Source organism: Haliotis cracherodii, unplaced genomic scaffold (genome assembly GCF_022045235.1).
Source record: "Haliotis cracherodii isolate W230 unplaced genomic scaffold, xgHalCrac1.p SCAF_1, whole genome shotgun sequence".
NCBI lineage: Eukaryota > Metazoa > Mollusca > Gastropoda > Lepetellida > Haliotidae > Haliotis > Haliotis cracherodii.
This window is the reverse complement of record NW_027266264.1, coordinates 33,866,630-33,886,348: the sequence shown is the minus strand read 5'-3', so window position 1 is coordinate 33,886,348 and position 19,719 is coordinate 33,866,630. Positions and strand designations below refer to the sequence as shown.

Sequence of the window (19,719 nt, the reverse complement as noted above, 5' to 3'; positions counted from 1 at the left end):
AAAGACTCACAATACCAATACCGGATTTTACGTAATACATTATCAATGTCGTCAACGTTTCAACAAAACTCCGACGTCGTGGTTACTGAATCACGTCATTACTTGCCCCCATCTGCAGATATAGGTGGTTGTCACGTGGCTAGTTCATTGTGTATTGTACTCACTAATGCAGCCCTGTGGCATATTGTCACAAGTCATTGTCAACGCACATTGAACGCTATATTCAAATTCTATAAATCACACTTGATTGTGTCAATATTTGTATGTTAAATTTCCGCTTGTGTGTGTGTTAAAGAAATAGTTCCGTATCAACAAATCTGAAAGTGTTTGGAAGTAAGGGTGTAATTCAGTGTACACTAATCGTAATGTCAGTATTTGCACGTGTGTGTGTGTGTTGGGGGGGGGGGGGGGGGAGGAGGGGGGTCTCCGCCTCGGTCACGTCACGTCACATCACATGTACATCAGTCCCACGTCCAATTTGGGACCACCCCACATAACCCTGCTCTCACGGAATATCAGCAACCCATTTGATGACGCGAAGCCCCAGCCAAATAAACCGCGGTACCCGCCAATCATATTCCGTTGCGGTGAATCTTCACCGAACCTTCCCGTTTTAGGCATATGCCATTTGCATACAAATGCTCTGCAGCACGAATATATCTCCCCATTCGGTAAATCTGTGACCCCGGGGGCTTTCAAGATCGAAGAAATAAACGGTTTCTATGGTGTTGTGTATGTCTAAATACGCTGTCATCTTTTCATTTGAGAAATTGCAACACATTTGCATGAATAAACTGATTAGTGATGCATTAGCTGTCTTGAAAGGACTCTTAAAGAACCTATCGTCTCCGCGCGAGAATTAACCCAGCGTAGACGGCTCTGATTCGCCGATACTCGCTGCCGCTGTAAATGAGTGGGATCTAGTCCTCGCCTCTCCTTTCGAGGCCCGTATATAAGGAGAACGCGCCACCAATGTTGCATAAGACTGGTGAGAACCGAGAGTGCTGCACGAGGAGTAGGGAACCGTACGGGCGAACAAGAACTCAAGTACCCAAGCCCTTCGAACCATCTGTGAAATTGAGACAGCTCTACTTTTGTTTCGTTTCGTGTAAAATACCAACATCTGGTAAGTGCGAGTTTTATCAATTTTGTAAACAGTTTAGTGTTCTTGAGTAAGAACTTCTACCACCAATCCTTGAATTCGTTCATGTCTTCAGATGTTGCATTCAAAATCAAAGAAACACATTTAACTATAGACTATATTTTGTCCTGTAAGTTTTAATTGTTATTTTCAAAGTCGTTGAGGAAGAATTCGAATTAAATTAAATTATTTTCAAAAGAGGGGCCGTATTTAATCTTGTGAAATGTGAAATGCGATCATAAAGATTATGTTGTCATTATCTTCCACATTAATTCGACCACAGCATGGTAATTGGTAACAGAGTATCCCTTTACACCAGATATTAAATCAAAATACCACTGAAATTTGCATAGACACTGACTAGTCCTACGGACAAATATTCTTTATTCAGTTTTTATCTTTCTGTGTAACTATATATACGCATAAAATGTTTAGTATATATCGCTTGCATAAACGGCAAATAACTGTTTACCCTCCGACATGCGCAATGTACTACCTATACATTCAAGATATTGTTATATGACATGTAACGAATACAGCTCAAGGCGAAAAAAAACCATGAAAACATATTCACCGAAACCTAATAAATATTATTCAAGTCATTTGTTGCGCCTCAAGACTGTACAGTAACTTGTGAGATTTGCCTTCAACATTTCCGAAACACCAGCACTGGCAGAGTTACATTCCGGATATCAGACTTGTCGTCCATAAGTGTCAAAACATTGTGTGAGTTCTAAACGTTCAGGTTAAGCTTTTAACATCTGTCTAATTTGTTTAAAGTCCAAAACTTTGCGTTTCACGAGCGCAACATAAAATGAGCATATCTGTATTTTGAACAGGATATATTCAGGTGAAATTAAAAAAAATATTTATCGATGAAATAAACTTGGCTTGAGGCAATAATCAATCGGTTATATTAAGTTCTTCTAAAAACTTTTAAGTCCAACTTTGAAAATTACTCCGCGCTCTGAAAACGTTATCGTCTAGAGCGGGAGGGAGTTGAATGTTCCGCTAGTGGTTTTCACGTAGGTTATTTAACAGACACAAATTACAGCTGAAACTGTATCTGTATTCAACTAAAGAGAATCAAGTTCGAAAATGGGCCAGGCCAAGTCGGCGAAATTAAAAACTACAGGAAAGTCTACTTTTAGATTTACATCGGGAAAACTGGTAAGGTGTCCCGGCCTAGTCCTTGGTATTACTTATTTAAAGTTACACCGTAGCAATGATCAATATCATGTTTGACCTTTTAAAGTCTAGAAACAGTCGCTGAGATCAGAGACGAAATAAAGAACAAACACTCGTTTTAATGTCTTCGACGTGTGTTTATGGTTCATGTCTAAGTTTTAACGACTGCTGTAGTAATCTAATTCAGTAATAATTTCTATTCCAGATTCGTTAATTGTCTTTTTCTATTTAATTTGCCTATTTATTTATAAGAGCACTGTCTAAGAATCAGATCACACCCTTTATGTTCAGCGATAATTTGCTTGAACTTTCTCACTTTCACATCCCTTCTGTTCCTCACCAGCGAGTAGAACTTGAACCTAAAATATATTATTCAACTAAACATATAGATTTCCCATTATACTAATGTCATCGGAAAACACGACGGGAACAATCTGATATCCTAAAACGTGGCCTTTGCGTAACTTGGCAGTGTTGACAAGGGAAGTTATATATAGTCCGACAGGCTGGGATTTTGTTTGTTTGAACTCCCCATCTTCATCCTGTCAGGGCAGTGGACTATATTAATCAGGGTGAGGTACATTACGTTTTCTCATGTGGGCCCAACTTTCACCATTCAGGGTAAAGCACGCATTACGTGTTTCCATATGTCTCTATCAAGTGTGTCATGTACCCAGAATTATTAAGGATGTCGTTTTCTTAAGACAAACATCACTTCAGCACCACCCACACGCCTCCCAACTCACTGATATTTATTTACACTTTTATGAACATTCTGTGAGTGGTGAGGTCTACCGGGAACAGTATGTGCTTGCCCCTTCAGCGGAACCTGGTGTCATCACTGGTTTTCAGTGATCTATGTATATAATTTCCATCACTGTTTTGCCTTTTACGCACTATGGAGTCTGTTTCGACAGTGGGTATTGTCGGACGTTGACGTTGTGAATTTATATCGGGATCGACAGCTGCAACAAAATCCGCGCCAGCACCATACATCAGCTGCACCGTCTTAATACTGAACATACTGGTTTTCACCCTCTTCGACGAAGACGCTCGTAATAAAACTGTAAGCAAACACGTAAAGACATATTCAAACTGACTAAACAGCTGAGAGTGTCTGACAGGCATTAAGCGTGAAGATATAACCATCAGATAGACACACAGGCAGCTCTTCATTACGCTAGGATAGCACACTGTTGACATATCGTCAATACAACCCCAATAGGCCAGCACACTGACAAGGATATGCACTAGCGTCTCTAATCTACATTGCACACAGCACGCATTATTCATATCTACTGGAATTAGCAACAGCCGCGGATAAACTTCAACAAAGGACTTTTTAAGTTGTGAAATCTCACTCTAGCGGGTACTTATGTTCATCATACAGAAATAGGGCCGGGGGTGGGACGTCTGCACAACAGCGTTGTGATGACTGAGCCATGACTAGCCAGTAGCCAGATTCATTATTTAAAAGTAAAAAATAACACTAATTATGCATCCTTTCCAATTTTCATACACACGCGCTTACTTCTGCTTTCATGTTTTATTAATATTCATTGTTTTAAATTGACTTAATGTAGCGCCTATCGTCAAGTGCCACTGTCATGAGGATAAGTTTTTAAAGATTAATATGTGTATGTGTCTGTATGTGATAGACATGTTCACTGAATTCACTGGGGAGGTTGTGTGCGGTGCTTTCAAAATGTCTTCTTCACATATTTGCCTATTATCAAACCAGTCGCCTAAAACTGACGCTCTTGAACCCAAACTCGCCCCCATGTATGGAATAGGGCTGTGTGTTATAGCAACATTCCAACATTTACAACTGATTGTGCAATCGACCATTGTTCTGCTGGCTTAGTTTGATCATATTAACGTTTGTTTTAGTAAAAGGAAAAAAACACAAAATCACAAATTAAATTGAGTGAGTATGGTTTTACGCCGCTTTTAGCAATATTCCAGCAATATCACGACGGGGGACACCAGAAATGGGCTTCACACATTGTACCCATGTCGGGAATCGAACCCGGGTTTTCGGCGTGACGAGCGAACGCTTTAACCACAAGGAAACCCGACCGCCCCCTTAAATTAAAAATTTAAATGAAGAGCTAGAGTTGATTTCAAAAGGTTAAAATCAATATTAGTAATATCAGTGGATATATCTGTATCATATAACATTAAAAGAGAAACAGTCCGGTTTTAAGGTGCCCAATCCATTTCATGAGAATGAAATATGTTTTAATCATAAATAAATAAAATATAGTGTCCTCGTGTTCTTGGCTAAACTTTGTTCAAGTCTTTATGAACCTCAGAATTTATGTGTCCTTAATACCTAGATGAACATAAATGATGTTTGAAACTAAATCAAATGTCACATGTATTTGGGGCGGGTGAAGGTGGAGACATGGACGGATGTTACATACCATGAGGGAGGAATATAGTTTAAACATATTTTCTTCTCATGAAAATGGGGTTTTACCACAACCATGGTATGAACCTCATGGAAATGGGGTATTACCACAACCATTGTATGAACCTCATGGAAATGGGGTATTACCACAAACAGTGTATGAACCTCATTGAAATGGTGTGTGTGCGTGTGTGTGTGCGTGCGTGCGTGCGTGCGTGCGTGCGTGCGTGCGTGCGTGTGTGTGTGTGTGCCTGCTTGTACTGGACCGGGGCGATTTTATAGTACTGGCCCACTGAAATATCATGCCGCAGTTTAACATGAATACCGCACTCAGACACAGCATACTTACTCCGAGCCGACCAGTCCTTGTTTAGCCTCTTTATGCTGAAAGCCAGGCAGGGTAACAACAAGTACCATATTTTAATGTCTTTTGGTAAGACGCGGCCGGGGATCGAACCACCGACCTTCCGCTCTCCGGGGAGACGTTCAACCACAAGACCACGGAGGCGGTGTTCATCGTACCGAGACGGCGTGGGAGTGAATATTGCAGAGTGAAGTGTTAAAGAACAAACATAAAAGTTGAGTCAGACTTGACACGAAAATGTAGCAATGTAAAGCGTACCTTATCGTGGCGATTATGAAACAGTACAACTTCGAAATTTACGTAAAACCGTGAAAACAGTATTTTACCCAAATGCGCATAGAACTGCTTTTTACAAATTTCCAGCTAGAGCCGTCTTTTTAATGTAGCCCATTAAACGTAAGCTTCGTGGAAATCGTTTTCTAATATACCTAATCAGTGTTTGTGACATTTGCTTTCCGAAACTAATCAATTCATTTTCTAAAAAAAATATAGCATTATAAATTAAGTAAATAAATTACAATGGAATCATTCTTTCTGTATGTGGCTGTCTCATTCGATTGAGTATAATGTTCTCAAATCCTACACGACGATATCAGTCAAAGCCCCGTTTCAAATTTCAAAAACGATCCATCACTCTAGTTATGAGCCCTTGGATAAGACCTACTGATGAGTTATTCAGTAATAAATAGAGGGTTCATGACAGTACATTATGGAAATATACAGTTACTACCTCTGAACACAAAGCGATCCAAACAGTACCATCATATCCCGAAAATGCACAACGTTTTGCGTGAAATACATTGGCAGTAAGCACTCTTTAATCGCGATCATATTAATGTCACGTGTTCTCTAAATTACATGAAATACAGATAAACATGTTTTGCATGTGCATCACGCACTCTTTAATTCTGATCATATTAATGTCAGGTCTTCTCTATATAACTTGAGACACACCTCAATATCACGTTTTGCATGAAATGCACGTTCAGTACGCAGTCCTGACCAAACGTAGCTCACGAGTTTTGTACTAATAAAATTAAAGCGACAAACCCTTTCCATTGTACGAATCCAACGCTATCATAAGCATCCATTAATGAATCACTTTAAAACACTGATGATACCATGTGTTCACGAAAAGATGAACGTATCCTGCCAAGTCGGTGACACCCATCACAAACACATGCAAAGGCAGGTCAATTGCTCACCTGAACTAACACGGAAACATGTGATACTAGTCCAAATAAGGAATCGCATCGGACACCATTTTTGTCACGGATGTGTCTATTTTGTGTATTCTCCAAACACATTAGGAACGTGTCCATGTATATATCCGTGGTCTAGAGGTAGGATGTCCGCCCGGAGAGCGGAAGGTCCGGGGTTCGATCCCCGCCGCGTCAATCCAAAAGACGTTAAAATGTGGTACTTATTGTTACCCTGTCTGGCGCTCAACATTAAGGGGCTTAAGCAAGGACTGGTCGGCACGGCTCGGAGTATACTGTGTCTAAGTGGGTATTCATGTTAAACTGCGGCATGGTATCTCAGTGGGCTTGCACTATAAATCGGCATCAGTCCGGACTAGTAGAAGCAGCCACACACTGATCTGATCGAGTGTGTGTCTGAGAACTGATCTGAACAATTTGAGTAGTAGTTAAGACAGAGCGTCAAAAGCCATGTCAGGCTAAGTTTTGGATCGCAAAAAAAATAGTCTCAGCCAAAGCAATTTTCAAAGTCACCACTACGTCCTAAATTTAATGCCCGAACCTCGAGGTTACTTTGACGTCACGTGACTTTAACAAGAACCAATATTGTCTGCAACACACTGGCGTCTAACGTGTTCATTAGCGCGTATTTGAGGATGCTTTCCAAGCGTGAGAGGAACACCATTGCAGTTTCTTTGTACCGGTGGTATAATTACCAGCATATTGGGCTTTCCTCCACGCCATGCACTTTAAGGCGACCTGAAAGTTTAACCTACGTACACTAAATCTGAGAGGGAAGATTGATCCTAGAAACAAACGAAATTGTTGCATGCAACGGTCTGTTCCACCCCGGGTTCGCCTTTTCCAAGTCATGTCTACGTTTCAATGCTTAGCTCAGGTTGTCGTAGCTCATCACTTGAAGTTCTTCTTCGGTGACAAGTGGAGTTTCCCAGCCTAGCTTAGGTTGTCGTAGCTCATAGTTTGTAGTTCCTAACAGTGACAAGTGGGTTTTCGGTGTGACCGAATATTTGATGGGGTCTGTATGTCAAGCAACAAGAGAATTGAAAAAATCAGAGAATGTCAGGTTAATATCTTGAATACTTCTTGAAGGTCAAGGGGGCACGGGTGGCCCAGTCGTCTAAAGCGCCGCGATTCGCTGTGCAGAGCTGCGCCCCTTGAGAACGCCAGAAACCTATGATTGTGGTTTCGAATCCCGGTTCACACAGATTATGTTTCTAGGTTTGTCAGCACCATACCCATGCTCGCGGGTTTCACCGAAGTGGTAAACGTCTGAGACCTGCATCACTTCGGGCTTTCCTTCCACATTCAGCTGAGTGAGAAGGATTTTAACTCTCTTGGAATTATTCCACCCTTGGGTCATCATGGCAGGGGACAGAACTGGGTTTTCAAACATTGTATTGTTGTGGGGAATCAAACTTGGGTATCCAGTGTGACGAACCAACGCATACACCACAGGGCTACCCATCAAAGAGATATACCCAGAAAATCGTGCACATCTTCCCGAGGACAGTTTCCACCCTTGCCGAACAAGGCCTGAATTTCTGGGTTCCATCGTAGCGCCACTAGTGCCTATTGCGAGTTATGTCCCTTCTATGTCCCTCCAATGGACCAATCAAATTCCACCTCTGATATCACTTGCATTTGCTTAAAAAAAGTAGGCGACGCCTGGTGAAAACGATCTGATCGATAATCACAACCTATATTGTAATAAAACGGGTCTTTCTTCGCGAAGTGCATCAAATAACGTAAGCACCTTCATTAAAAACACGACAATGTTTGGAAAATATGTCTTGACGCTAAGTTGGCGGTACGCATATTTTGCAAATCCTACAATCGACCGAAATCTGCACGACAGTTTATGAACCGGATGTTGATTTCGTTACTCGATTTTGTTTGGACAATGCATAGACTTGCCAGTCAAGCCAAAACAAAAAAAAAATAGCCATAATTCCAACCCAGTTAGAAAGGGAGGAAACTGGACTTTTACTTTCCCCGGGAAGATGATTGTACATGGCTTGCTCTCTTCGGTAACAATTGTTCTGTGTTTCCATGATGTGGAAACATCGAGGGTTATGTCTTCTGAGGTCGAATGCTCGCGTGTGAGTTCCATTTCCGATGACGTAGATCTTAGACAGCATGGATGGGTTTTCCTGCGCAAGACAAATAGAATCAGAATCAGACTTTGTTTCCTAACAGAAGAAGTCAAACCAGAGAATAACAAATATTGTTATCTCACAGAAGCAATCGAATATAGAAATAATCCTTTCAGAAAAATCACACGGACCTGACTCGAGTTTTTCTCATACAAAATAGTGTTGGGTCAAGAAGGAGTAACTTCAGGTCAAACCGAAATAGTGTCATCTTGTCACTAGCATTTCCGTAATGCGGACAGATGCCAAAATGAAATATGGATTAGAATTCTTCACAGACGTCACAGGAGAACGGAATATCTGATGCCTCAACCTTCTACAAACCTAACCATTGTTGACATATCTACGCTAGCTTTAATTCACGAACTGCAATTCAATATGAACGTCTATTCATGATTCATAGAAACGAATTTAACGACTCCATAATGTCGTATACATTTCCTTCAAGACGGCCATGTGTGGTAGATGCAGAAATTAAATTCAGTCGATTCGTATATATCTCTTTGAACGTGCCACAACGCGGTACTACCAATATACATGACGCCGTTAGTTGTGCACAACGCGGTACAACCAATATACATGACGCCGTTAGTTGTCAAGTATACAGTTGATGGTGGCGTTGTCAGTGCAGGATTTTATTTCACTGTGTTAAAAAGCTCACATCTTACACCGTCTTGATGCGTATTTCCAGTAGCAGAAATCAGGAGAAGAAGAAGCAGCTTTGGTGGCGGAGAGTATCTGGATGGGTGCCACTGGCCGGCAGCTTGACACCTGATTATTTCTAGGGCAACGGTCCTGCCCGGTTACATGCGAGATCTCCTTAGACAAAAACACCTTGTACGAAACATTCTTCTGTTTACCCAGCAATGAATGGGTACCCGATAGTAAGAGATGGCAACACAGGGGACTGAGAATGATTGTTTGGTGCACACTGATACAAAAGACGGGATCAAGGATAGTGTAGCGCAGTGAGCATTCACTTGGTGAATGGAATCCAGAGTATTAGAACTTATTAGTGGAAGTAGTACATATAGCAATACCTTCACGTCCTTCGTCTTTACTATCTTCTATAGTTATACCCCTGTATATTAAATCTGAGGGACCGCCTCCGTGGAATAGTGGTAGAGCATCCGCCCGGAGAGAGAAAAGTCCGAGGTTCGATCCCCGCCGCGTCATACCAAAAGACGTTAAAAGATGGTACTTGTTGTTACCCTGTCTGGCGCTCAACATTAAGGGCTAAAACAAGGACCGGTCGGCTCGGAGTGAGTATACTGTGTCCTAGTGGGGTCTTCATGTTAAACTGCGGCATGGTATCTCAGTGGGCTAGCACTATAAATCAGCATCAGTCCGGCCTAGTACAAGAAGCCACATACACACACACATGCATGCACGTCGCTATATAAGTGCAATAATCTTGGACGCGACGTTAAGCCCCATTTCACTTCACCTAAACCCCATTTCACCTTACCTCACCTATTACATGAGAGGAGAGTTTTGAAATTATACTCGAACCTACTCAAACAACATATGCAGGGAAACCCCGAAATCTGTATGAATCCGTCACGGAGAAATACAATTCACGTGTAATGAATCGTGGACAAATACCTCTTGGTATATATTTAGTCTGTTGTGCAGAGTTGCGTCCTTTGTGTATGTAAGAAACCTATGATTGTGGGTTTGAATCCCGGTTCGCCCTGATTATGTTTCTAGGTTTGGCAGCCCGTGGCCGTGGGTTTCACTAAAGTGGTAAACGTCTGAGACCTGCATCTCTCCTGGCTTTACTCCTACATCAAGTTGATGGTGATATCACTGAAATACTGCTCAAAACCACGTTAACGCAAACTCGCTCGCTCGCACAGTTTCGACATTCTCAAAGATAAAAAGTTCACCTGTATTATCAAAGCAGGAGACAAAACTTAGAGGCAGTAATTTTCTATTTTTAAAGTATCATGTTTATTTTCATATTTGTATATTCAATAAATTCTTATTGTTAATTTAAGAATTTGTTGCAGCATATTTATCGTCAATCGTAGTCAGTGTTAGGTCTGAAACTAATATAACAATAAAAGTTTCATACACAAACTTATTATGTTAACTGTAAGGTTTCCTATCTGTTAAATTGTTCTGTTTAGTTCTAAGTAGTATGTTCCCCTGTATCTATGCATATACATTATAAACAAGTCAATATTACATCTAACGGTGGCAGACTACGCAAACAGACTGGGATCCTTTCGACATTATGTCCAACACTAACCTCCAGTTCACGAACGTACATGCTTTTAAACATATTTACGAAGTATGCGACATTTACCTTTTAGCCCCCGGTGTATAAACGTTGTTGATTGAAATATCCGTCACCCATAGTACAAAATGTGAATAACATGTTTGTAACGTATTGAAAATAACTGGCTGAATACTAGCATGACCTTAGATACTTTGAGGACAGGACATTGACCGGAAGTACTGCCGTAGCCATACCGGAAGCCGACAATACGTCTGTGAGCAAATTGAATGTGTCCTTTATGCACGCAAACAATACAAGATGGATTCCAATGAAATCCAATGACGGACCAATGTTGTCTTTATACCTTTAGACATCATTGAGCACATTAATTCAATTCTACCATCGTAGCTTAAATCCAAATGGATGCCTTGTCCATTAGCGTGTTACTGAACTCAAGTCGACAAACGAAAGGATATTACATACAAACGTGAACCAAGTAACTGAAAGAACTGCAGTTGATGTACAAAATAGATGTGTTCGTACATAGTCGGGTAGCCTAGTGGTTAAAGCGATCGTTCGTCTCGCCGGGTTTCATTACCTACAATGTGTGAAGCCCATTTCTGGTGTCCCCCGCCGTGATATTGCTAGAATATTGCTAAAAGCGGTGTAAAACCGTCGTTATGTAGAAAGTATGTAAGTATATATTATCTGGAGAAAATATAACGATAGTTTATGGAGAATAAAAAATATGAAGATCTTTAGTATAAGATTTGTATCCTGGATTTTTCACTCATTTGGGCCTAAAATATATTATTAAGTTATGTATCTGAATACTTCTACTGATGTTACTATAAATACAATCATAAAAGTTGTCAACAATTTCTTGTTATAGTTACAACTTAACAAACACGAAGTAAAGGTGCTCATCCTTTAAATATCTCATTAATATTATCAGCGTCAGTTTCAAGATAAGCCTTGGCGTAAACATGTTACATGTATAAAACTCCCTTTTTTTAATTTTTCACTGATTTTTCACATACACATCCGCACTGTTAATTGTATGGGGCAGCCTTCCTACGGCTGACGTCTACTCATTTCTCTATTAATTTAATCTTAGTATTAAAGGTCTCCTTGTAAAATTCTTCTCAATACATAAATGATCGACTACATAACCCGGCAAAATACCCAAAGGTTGAGGCTACATGCGAAATTGCCTAGTTATTTTAAATCATAAAGACGCTGTTTCGTGCGCTTGTATGCAAAGTCTAAAACACCATCCTCCTTCTCATTATGAACCGGTCTATTTTCCCACAGTCTCAAAACTCGAGTCGCTCTTGTTTCTCTAGACACCGGTAATTGTTTTTTTCCTTCTATAGTCAGTGCGTACATATTGATTGTCTTTCAAAACGCGTAAGAATAGCATAGCGCTCCCTATGAACAAGAGGACAATACAGTACTCTGATTGGTTAATGGGTATTTTAACAAGGTGTTTTATTCCTCTCATGTTGATCATATTACTGGATTATTGGTAACAATACCCTATCATAAATTTGACCTTTTCTTCTCACCCGTGGCATTTGCGAGTGAGGCCGAATAAACACGGAAACACCCGACAATGTTTGCGCTCCGACTGAGCGCTGACTGACGAATTGGACAGTTTTGTTGTGAAATGTTACATATTTATTTTTTTGTGTGTTGTATTCATTAATGTCGTTAATAGATAATATGTGATTTTATTTTCTTACGGTGAAATTATGGCCATTTCTCCAAAACCATCCTGATAGAACTCATTCAAGACCAGTTCTTTGTTAAACAGCTTTAGCAAGTTCCACACCAACTGTTTTGAACACAGAGTCTGTTCAATGTTTCATGAGGAAGTGATTCCACTAGATATAAAACAAATACCGTCCGTATTCACTATCTCTCAGCTGTATACAAACCTTAAACAAACCACTAAATACATAAATAGTATTATTAAAGATAGAAAGGATATTTTCTTTTTCAACTTCAAACTTCCGATAACACAATTTGACCTTCTATTGTAACGTACATGTTAATCATTTATACAACCATAGAAATAACGCCCATATCTACTAGATATCCCAAAACATAATAGTATACCTTGTAGAAGTGGACAGTAGAGTACTTGGTATGTGCATAAAATAAATATCATGTGTACTTGGTATAAGTGGGGGATATTCCTAGCCCTTTAATAGAAAAGTAACATTTAAAAGTCACGTTTCAAATTCCTATTTTTACCACAACGTATATAAAACAACGACATAAAGGAGAGTATGTTTGTATTCCTGTATCAGAGAGTAAAGAAAAAAAGAGGCTAAACACTGTCCACAGTTATCATCAATCTCAACCCACCTCACCTCCAACACAATCTCATTAAAATCAGACCTTAGTTCTCGCTACCGCTAAACAAAGATCTGAAGATATCCCATTAGGGGTCACGCCAGAACGACCTTTCATCCGACCAATCAGAGCGTCGCTTACCAGATCATGAAAGTGACAGTCGGAATGTGATTTCTAATCATTCAACCTTGAAAACTTTAACAAGGGGTTTTCCGAACGATAGTTACGGGTTTAACGACTGAATCCATACAATCTAGACAATCTCTTAGCTATTCCAGAATGTTCTTTTGTTTAGGTTTCAAATTTGTAATCGAGAATTTGTCAAAATATATTGCGAAGCGTAGTCGCCAATTAGAAATTAGTGCCGTAAAGCAAGAGAAAGCTGCCTTCTGATTGGTCATTCCATTGGTCGGTCAAAGTTCGCGCAAGGTCGGTCTGACGTGACCCGTCATGGGATGTCCCCAGATCTTTGTTTAGCGAGAACTGTTTGAAAGTCCTTTGTACGATTACGACTATATCATACTAAAAGGTGATGATACCAGGTGAGCTTTTTCTGCCTAACCGGTGGCACCCATCACGAACACATGCAAAGACAAGTTAACTGCTCATCTGAAAAATACAGGAATATTTGGTAAAAGTACAAAATGGACATTGCATAGGACATCATTTTGGCCACTGGTGCCTCAAATTTGCGAATGGCCTCCACATGTCTACATTTAACAGTGTAGAAAGTTTCACAAAGACCGAGTCGTGCAACGCTCGCTACAATCTTCGTGGAAAGAGCACGCTCGATTCTACCTCAAAAGTTGTGAAATGTGCACACCAAAGGCTGGAGCTGCTGGAATATTGCTCGAAATAAAAATATAATAATATTGTGCATGTATTGTAGGTACGTTACGTAGTAGTAGGCATTTCCTTGGGGTTTTTCGACCTTCATACGTCCTTGTTACATTCAAATGGGGCTGTGGGTTACTCTCGAGTACAGCAACATGTCGATAATAACCATATCTAAGCTGACAGGAGATGCCACGTAAAAGGGGATAAAATCTTGTACCATACAGATAGGCTGTGATTCCCCTTCGAATAAATATATGAATCGACACAACCAGGAGTCTGACGTAGATAAAAATAATAATCGGTTAATACGACGGTATAATGTACACCTGAGTTTGTGACCTACCGAATAAACCAAAAAGTCGACACCATATTTAACATGAGGTTAGATACATACCATCTTGTAACATAAAACGACAAACGTGAAAAACCTTCGAATGAGAAAATATGTCGGGACAACCAGACCTCTTTAGCAGTTAAGCACGCAAGTTTTAAGACAATGGTTGTTGTCGCAGTACCTGTCCCACTTGAACTTGGTCTTGTCTAAGATCATGCAACAAGCATGCTACTTACATTAGTAAGTATGAATTGTTTACGAAAATACTGTACACGCTTTCATGTCGCAAATCAATATGAGAACAAGTGACAAATAAAGATAACATTAATTGCCATTTGCTTCAACATAACGCAAAGTAAAGGGAATTCCGTGGGGAGAATGTCTTGCTCCACTTGATTGGACGATCTGAGCGGTTATATGTCAGACAATAGCGATGAAATCTCGAGGTGATTCTGCGAAACTCGTCTTCTGAGGGATAATGGAATCGTTTGTTTGAGGAATTCTTCCCGCATGTGTTGTTTATGCCAACTTCCAAGTGCTGCTTAAGTGAAATGTTCTAAATGACATTAAGGTCATTAATAATATCGCTTGAAATAAAAGTTCTTGAGTTTCACCTTTCTCTCGGTTGTAAATGTTTACTAGTGATGTGTCTGTTCAGACTTAGGGCTATTGTTAGGGACAACATCTTCCACCCTGAACCCAATCAACTGTTACTTTGTTCAGACAATACAATACAAGACTTCGCACGTCCACGGTGTTGGTCGGAAGCACTGCTCTACCTCTGAATGTGTAAATGCTACGGTGAAAGAAACAGTGTACGCACACCAGTGTAACGAAATGACTATTGATCAGCGCCCGAATACGCTACTTAACGGTTTCTGTTGGTATCATAAATTTACCTTTTAAACGGTATGACTTTTCGAAAACAGACAAAATGGTTTCTTCAGGCTCTGTAAAATGACACCGTTTAAAGTTATTGTTAGGGTGAACTATTCAATCATATTTAATTCTTCCAACAGTAAAATATCTAAATAGGAGAATAAATTCCACCGAGCTCAGCGGAACTAGAATGAAGTTCTACTAATGTATACCAAAGCAGAATGGAACAGTGTTAGAACTCTATTTTATTGTTGTTCATAAGGTATAGGCTATGTTGGTCCTCATACATTTAGGACAGTGTGAAACCTACAAAGGTTTGTGTGAGCCGGCAAATGACATGTTCTAGCACCAATAACAAACCTGAAAAAAACTACAGCCTATAGAGCGCAGGTCAGGAACGAACTTGCTTTTACCAATGATATAATTTATTTGACGGTGAACGAATAAATTATTTCAACGTGTGTCAAGGAAACTGAAACGTATATGTATTTCATCATTGCGTCTTTATTTCTATGAACGTAAGAAGCCATAGCTTAATAGTACTGATTTCCAAAGATACACCTTTATGTTACGGCGTCAACAATATTCACTCCCTTTCACTGAATACAGGCGGGGGCACGGGTGGCCCAGTCGTCTAAGGCGCCGTGTATCGCTGTGCAGAGTTGCGCCCCTTGGGCACGCCAGAAACCTATGATCGTGGGTTCGAATCCCGGTTCACCCCGATTATGATTCTAGGTTTGTCAGCACCATACCCGTGCTCGTGGGTTTCACCGGAGTGGTAAACGTCTGAGACCTGCATCACTTCGGGCTTTCCTCCCACATTAAGCTGACACGCCGTGATATAACTGGAATACTGTTAAAAGCGGCGTTAAACCCAATTCACTCACTCACTGAATACAGGCAGGCTTTCTGCAACACATCCTTTCCGCTGGCTCTTTACTGTCTCGCCCGGTGTTATAAACATTTCAGACTTTCAGACAAAGCGTTTCTTCTCCGAAGCTTAACCCTTCCCGTATCTGTTTCTGATTAACGACCTTCATGTCTTTCTAATCGTTTCAGTAATGAAGCTGTACATACAAGCGCTGTTTGTGATCCTGAAACACTCACCTGTATTTCTACCTGTTCTATGTTTCAGTAATGAAGCTGTACATACAAGCGCTGTTTGTGATCCTGAAACACTCACCTGTATTTCTACCTGTTCTATGTTTCAGAAATGAAGCTGTACATACAAGCGCTGTTTGTGATCCTGAAACACTCACCTGTATTTCTACCTGTTCTATGTTTCAGAAATGAAGCTGTACATACAAGCGCTGTTTGTGATCCTGAAACACTCCCCTGTATTTCTACCTGTTCTATGTTTCAGAAATGAAGCTGTACATACAAGCGCTGTTTGTGATCCTGAAACACTCACCTGTATTTCTACCTGTTCTATGTTTCAGAAATGAAGCTGTACATACAAGCGCTGTTTGTGATCCTGAAACACTCACCTGTATTTCTACCTGTTCTATGTTTCAGAAATGAAGCTGTACATACAAGCGCTGTTTGTGATCCTGAAACACTCCCCTGTATTTCTACCTGTTCTATGTTTCAGAAATGAAGCTGTACATACAAGCGCTGTTTGTGATCCTGAAACACTCACCTGTATTTCTACCTGTTCTATGTTTCCGTAATGAAGCTGTACATACAAGCGCTGTTTGTGATCCTGAAACACTCACCTGTATTTCTACCTGTTCTATGTTTCAGAAATGAAGCTGTACATACAAGCGCTGTTTGTGATCCTGAAACACTCCCCTGTATTTCTACCTGTTCTATGTTTCAGAAATGAAGCTGTACATACAAGCGCTGTTTGTGATCCTGAGACACTCCCCTGTATTTCTACCTGTTCTATGTTTCAGTTATGAAGCTGTACATACAAGCGCTGTTTGTGATCCTGAAACACTCACCTGTATTTCTACCTGTTCTATGTTTCAGAAATGAAGCTGTACATACAAGCGCTGTTTGTGATCCTGAGACACTCCCCTGTATTTCTACCTGTTCTATGTTTCAGTTATGAAGCTGTACATACAAGCGCTGTTTGTGATCCTGAAACACTCACCTGTATTTCTACCTGTTCTATGTTTCAGAAATGAAGCTGTACATACAAGCGCTGTTTGTGATCCTGAAACACTCCCCTGTATTTCTACCTGTTCTATGTTTCAGAAATGAAGCTGTACATACAAGCGCTGTTTGTGATCCTGAAACACTCCCCTGTATTTCTACCTGTTCTATGTTTCAGAAATGAAGCTGTACATACAAGCGTTGTTGGTGTTCCTATTGGTTGCCGTGCTGACGGTAGGCCGCGGCGAGGGCTGTGTCGTTGGCTGCATGCGTGGGTTGTTTGTTTGTAAGCGGCAGCTCCAGAACGGCCAGCTGGAAGATAAAGACCCCGCCTACTGCTGCGACAACTACAAGAAGTGTTATTCCGAATGTAAACCGGGCAAGAAGTACATACCGTAAGAAAACCATTTGTTTGTTTGTGTGTGCATGCGTGCGTGCGTGCGTGCGTGCGTTTGTGCGTGTTGTTTCAGATGAGGGCCGCACCCAGCAATATGCCAGCTGTATTGAGCATGAGCATCGATCTACTTTATCCGCAAGTCTGACCACACGATCCCCATGAGTCGCCTCTTACGAAAAGCATGTGTTATTGAAGACCAATTCTAACCGTGTTCAAGTCTGGACCAAAGAATCCAGTGGTTGACATTATGAGCATCGATCCACGGCAAACGATGACATGGAATCAGTCAAGTCACTGAGCCTGACCACCCACCTACTGGGTCGACTCTTTACGCCCCAGTATTTGTGCCCGGAATCCTTGTACTGTATGGGGGGTGTAGCGTGTAAGGAATACCAGTTTCATGCCGCCTGCGTTTACCAAAGACAGCTTGTACTAATATGCCTGACAAAATAGCAACAAACGAGGTATAAACATTGACAACAATATGGAGAGAACGTGGCAAGCGATACAGAAATGTTGTCGCTGATTACTTTACATCTTCCCGAGGGGGTCCTACTAAATAAAGTCCGGGGGCTCCCGGACAACCCCGGACCCCCGTCAGACGTTCCCGGGCGTTAAATAGTTGGACCCCCCGAGGCAAGGAAGTTAACTGACTATAGAATTATGGAGTTATATTTTGTCTGGATGAACGAGTCTATGCATAGTCGTTAACAAAATCAACATCCGGTTCGTAAATTTCCGTGCAGAATTTGCAATGCATGTGTACCGTCAACTTGGCATCAACAAATATTGTTTTAATCTTTTCATGTTCCTAATCAAGGTGCGAAGTAAGACCCGTTTTATTACAATATAGATGTCGATTATCGATAAGATCATCTTCACTGGGCGCCGCCATTTTGTTTGAAGCAAATGCAAGTGATATCAGAGTGGAATCTGATTGGTTAGTTGGAGGGGACATAGAAGGGACATAAGTCGTAATAGCCACTGGTGGCGCTACGATCGAGCCCAGAAATTCCAGCCTAGTTCGGCAAGGGTGCAAACTGGACCTTCACAGTCAGTTAACTCCCTTGACTCGGGAAGTTGATGAGTTGCCTGAATCAATTATGATGATGCGACTGTTATGGCTCAGAGCCGAACCTCAGACAAAAGGCTGACCATGTTTGCAGTACGCTAATATTTTAAATTTCAAACTGATATTTATATACGCTTTAAATGCACACGTAACGTGCACATCCAGACATTGTCTTCATTGTCTCTTATTAGAGTATTATATTTTTTACACGTGAACACCAGAACACCAAAGTATGTACCTTTAACAGTATTTCAAAATTCTGTGTGTATTTCAGATGCAATATCGGCAAACGAGGAAGCTGGAACAAGAGGTACGACGACTCTCGGTTCAACCCAATGTTCAACCCGGAAGACCCCTACTTCTTGTGAAAAACGTCATCACTTTCTGTGTGCATGATCACGTGACAATTCTTCCATCTTTCATTGGATCCTATCAACACGATCCCCTAGTCGCTTATGAAAGTCAACAATAATTTCCGCCATCTGCATAAACTGCTGAACATTGAACAAAAAACTCTTTTCCTTCATCGCACACTCCCCTTTTCGCTGGCACGATTTTAGTTTCTGGGGTGAAGTTTGGAACTTATTTTGTCTATCAATACAGATGGTTAATGAAATTCAGCATAGATATATACGAAAAGAAATAAAACTGCTGTCAAGGCAGGTTCGGCAAAGCGTTTCGCGGGCTGAGGAAACAAATGCATATATTTTAAAGTTGCACTATGGTTGAATAAATATCTGATGAAGTGGAAATGGTCTCCTATTTTTATTTAGCTACTCAACTTTTCGCTTGGTTATCCATTTACCAAAATGGTCATGGCACCAGCATGAAAAGCGGGCACGGGTGGCCGAGTTGTTTACGCGCTGCACTTAGTTCCGATCGTGGGTTCGAATCCCACTTAAATGGTAACCGTCAAAGACCTGTTGGAAATCATAAGAAAGCCTGCTAAAACCAGAGTAATCTTATGACAATATTATTTTGAGCCAACGTTAAATATGTTCTATACAAATACACCCACTGGCAGTTTTAACAGTTCGGAAGA

General features: G+C 40.7%; 1 protein-coding gene across 1 annotated transcript; it reads left to right on the top strand.

The window, feature by feature from the left end:
• Positions 1-972: 972 nt before the first annotated feature.
• On the top strand, positions 973-19,422 carry LOC139463751 (uncharacterized). The gene is made up of 3 exons (XM_071245026.1): positions 973-1,126; positions 17,387-17,603; positions 18,952-19,422. Exons 1-3 carry the CDS (start codon positions 973-975, stop codon positions 19,043-19,045), a joined length of 465 nt encoding a protein of 154 aa, XP_071101127.1. The 3' UTR covers positions 19,046-19,422.
• Positions 19,423-19,719: the final 297 nt, after the last annotated feature.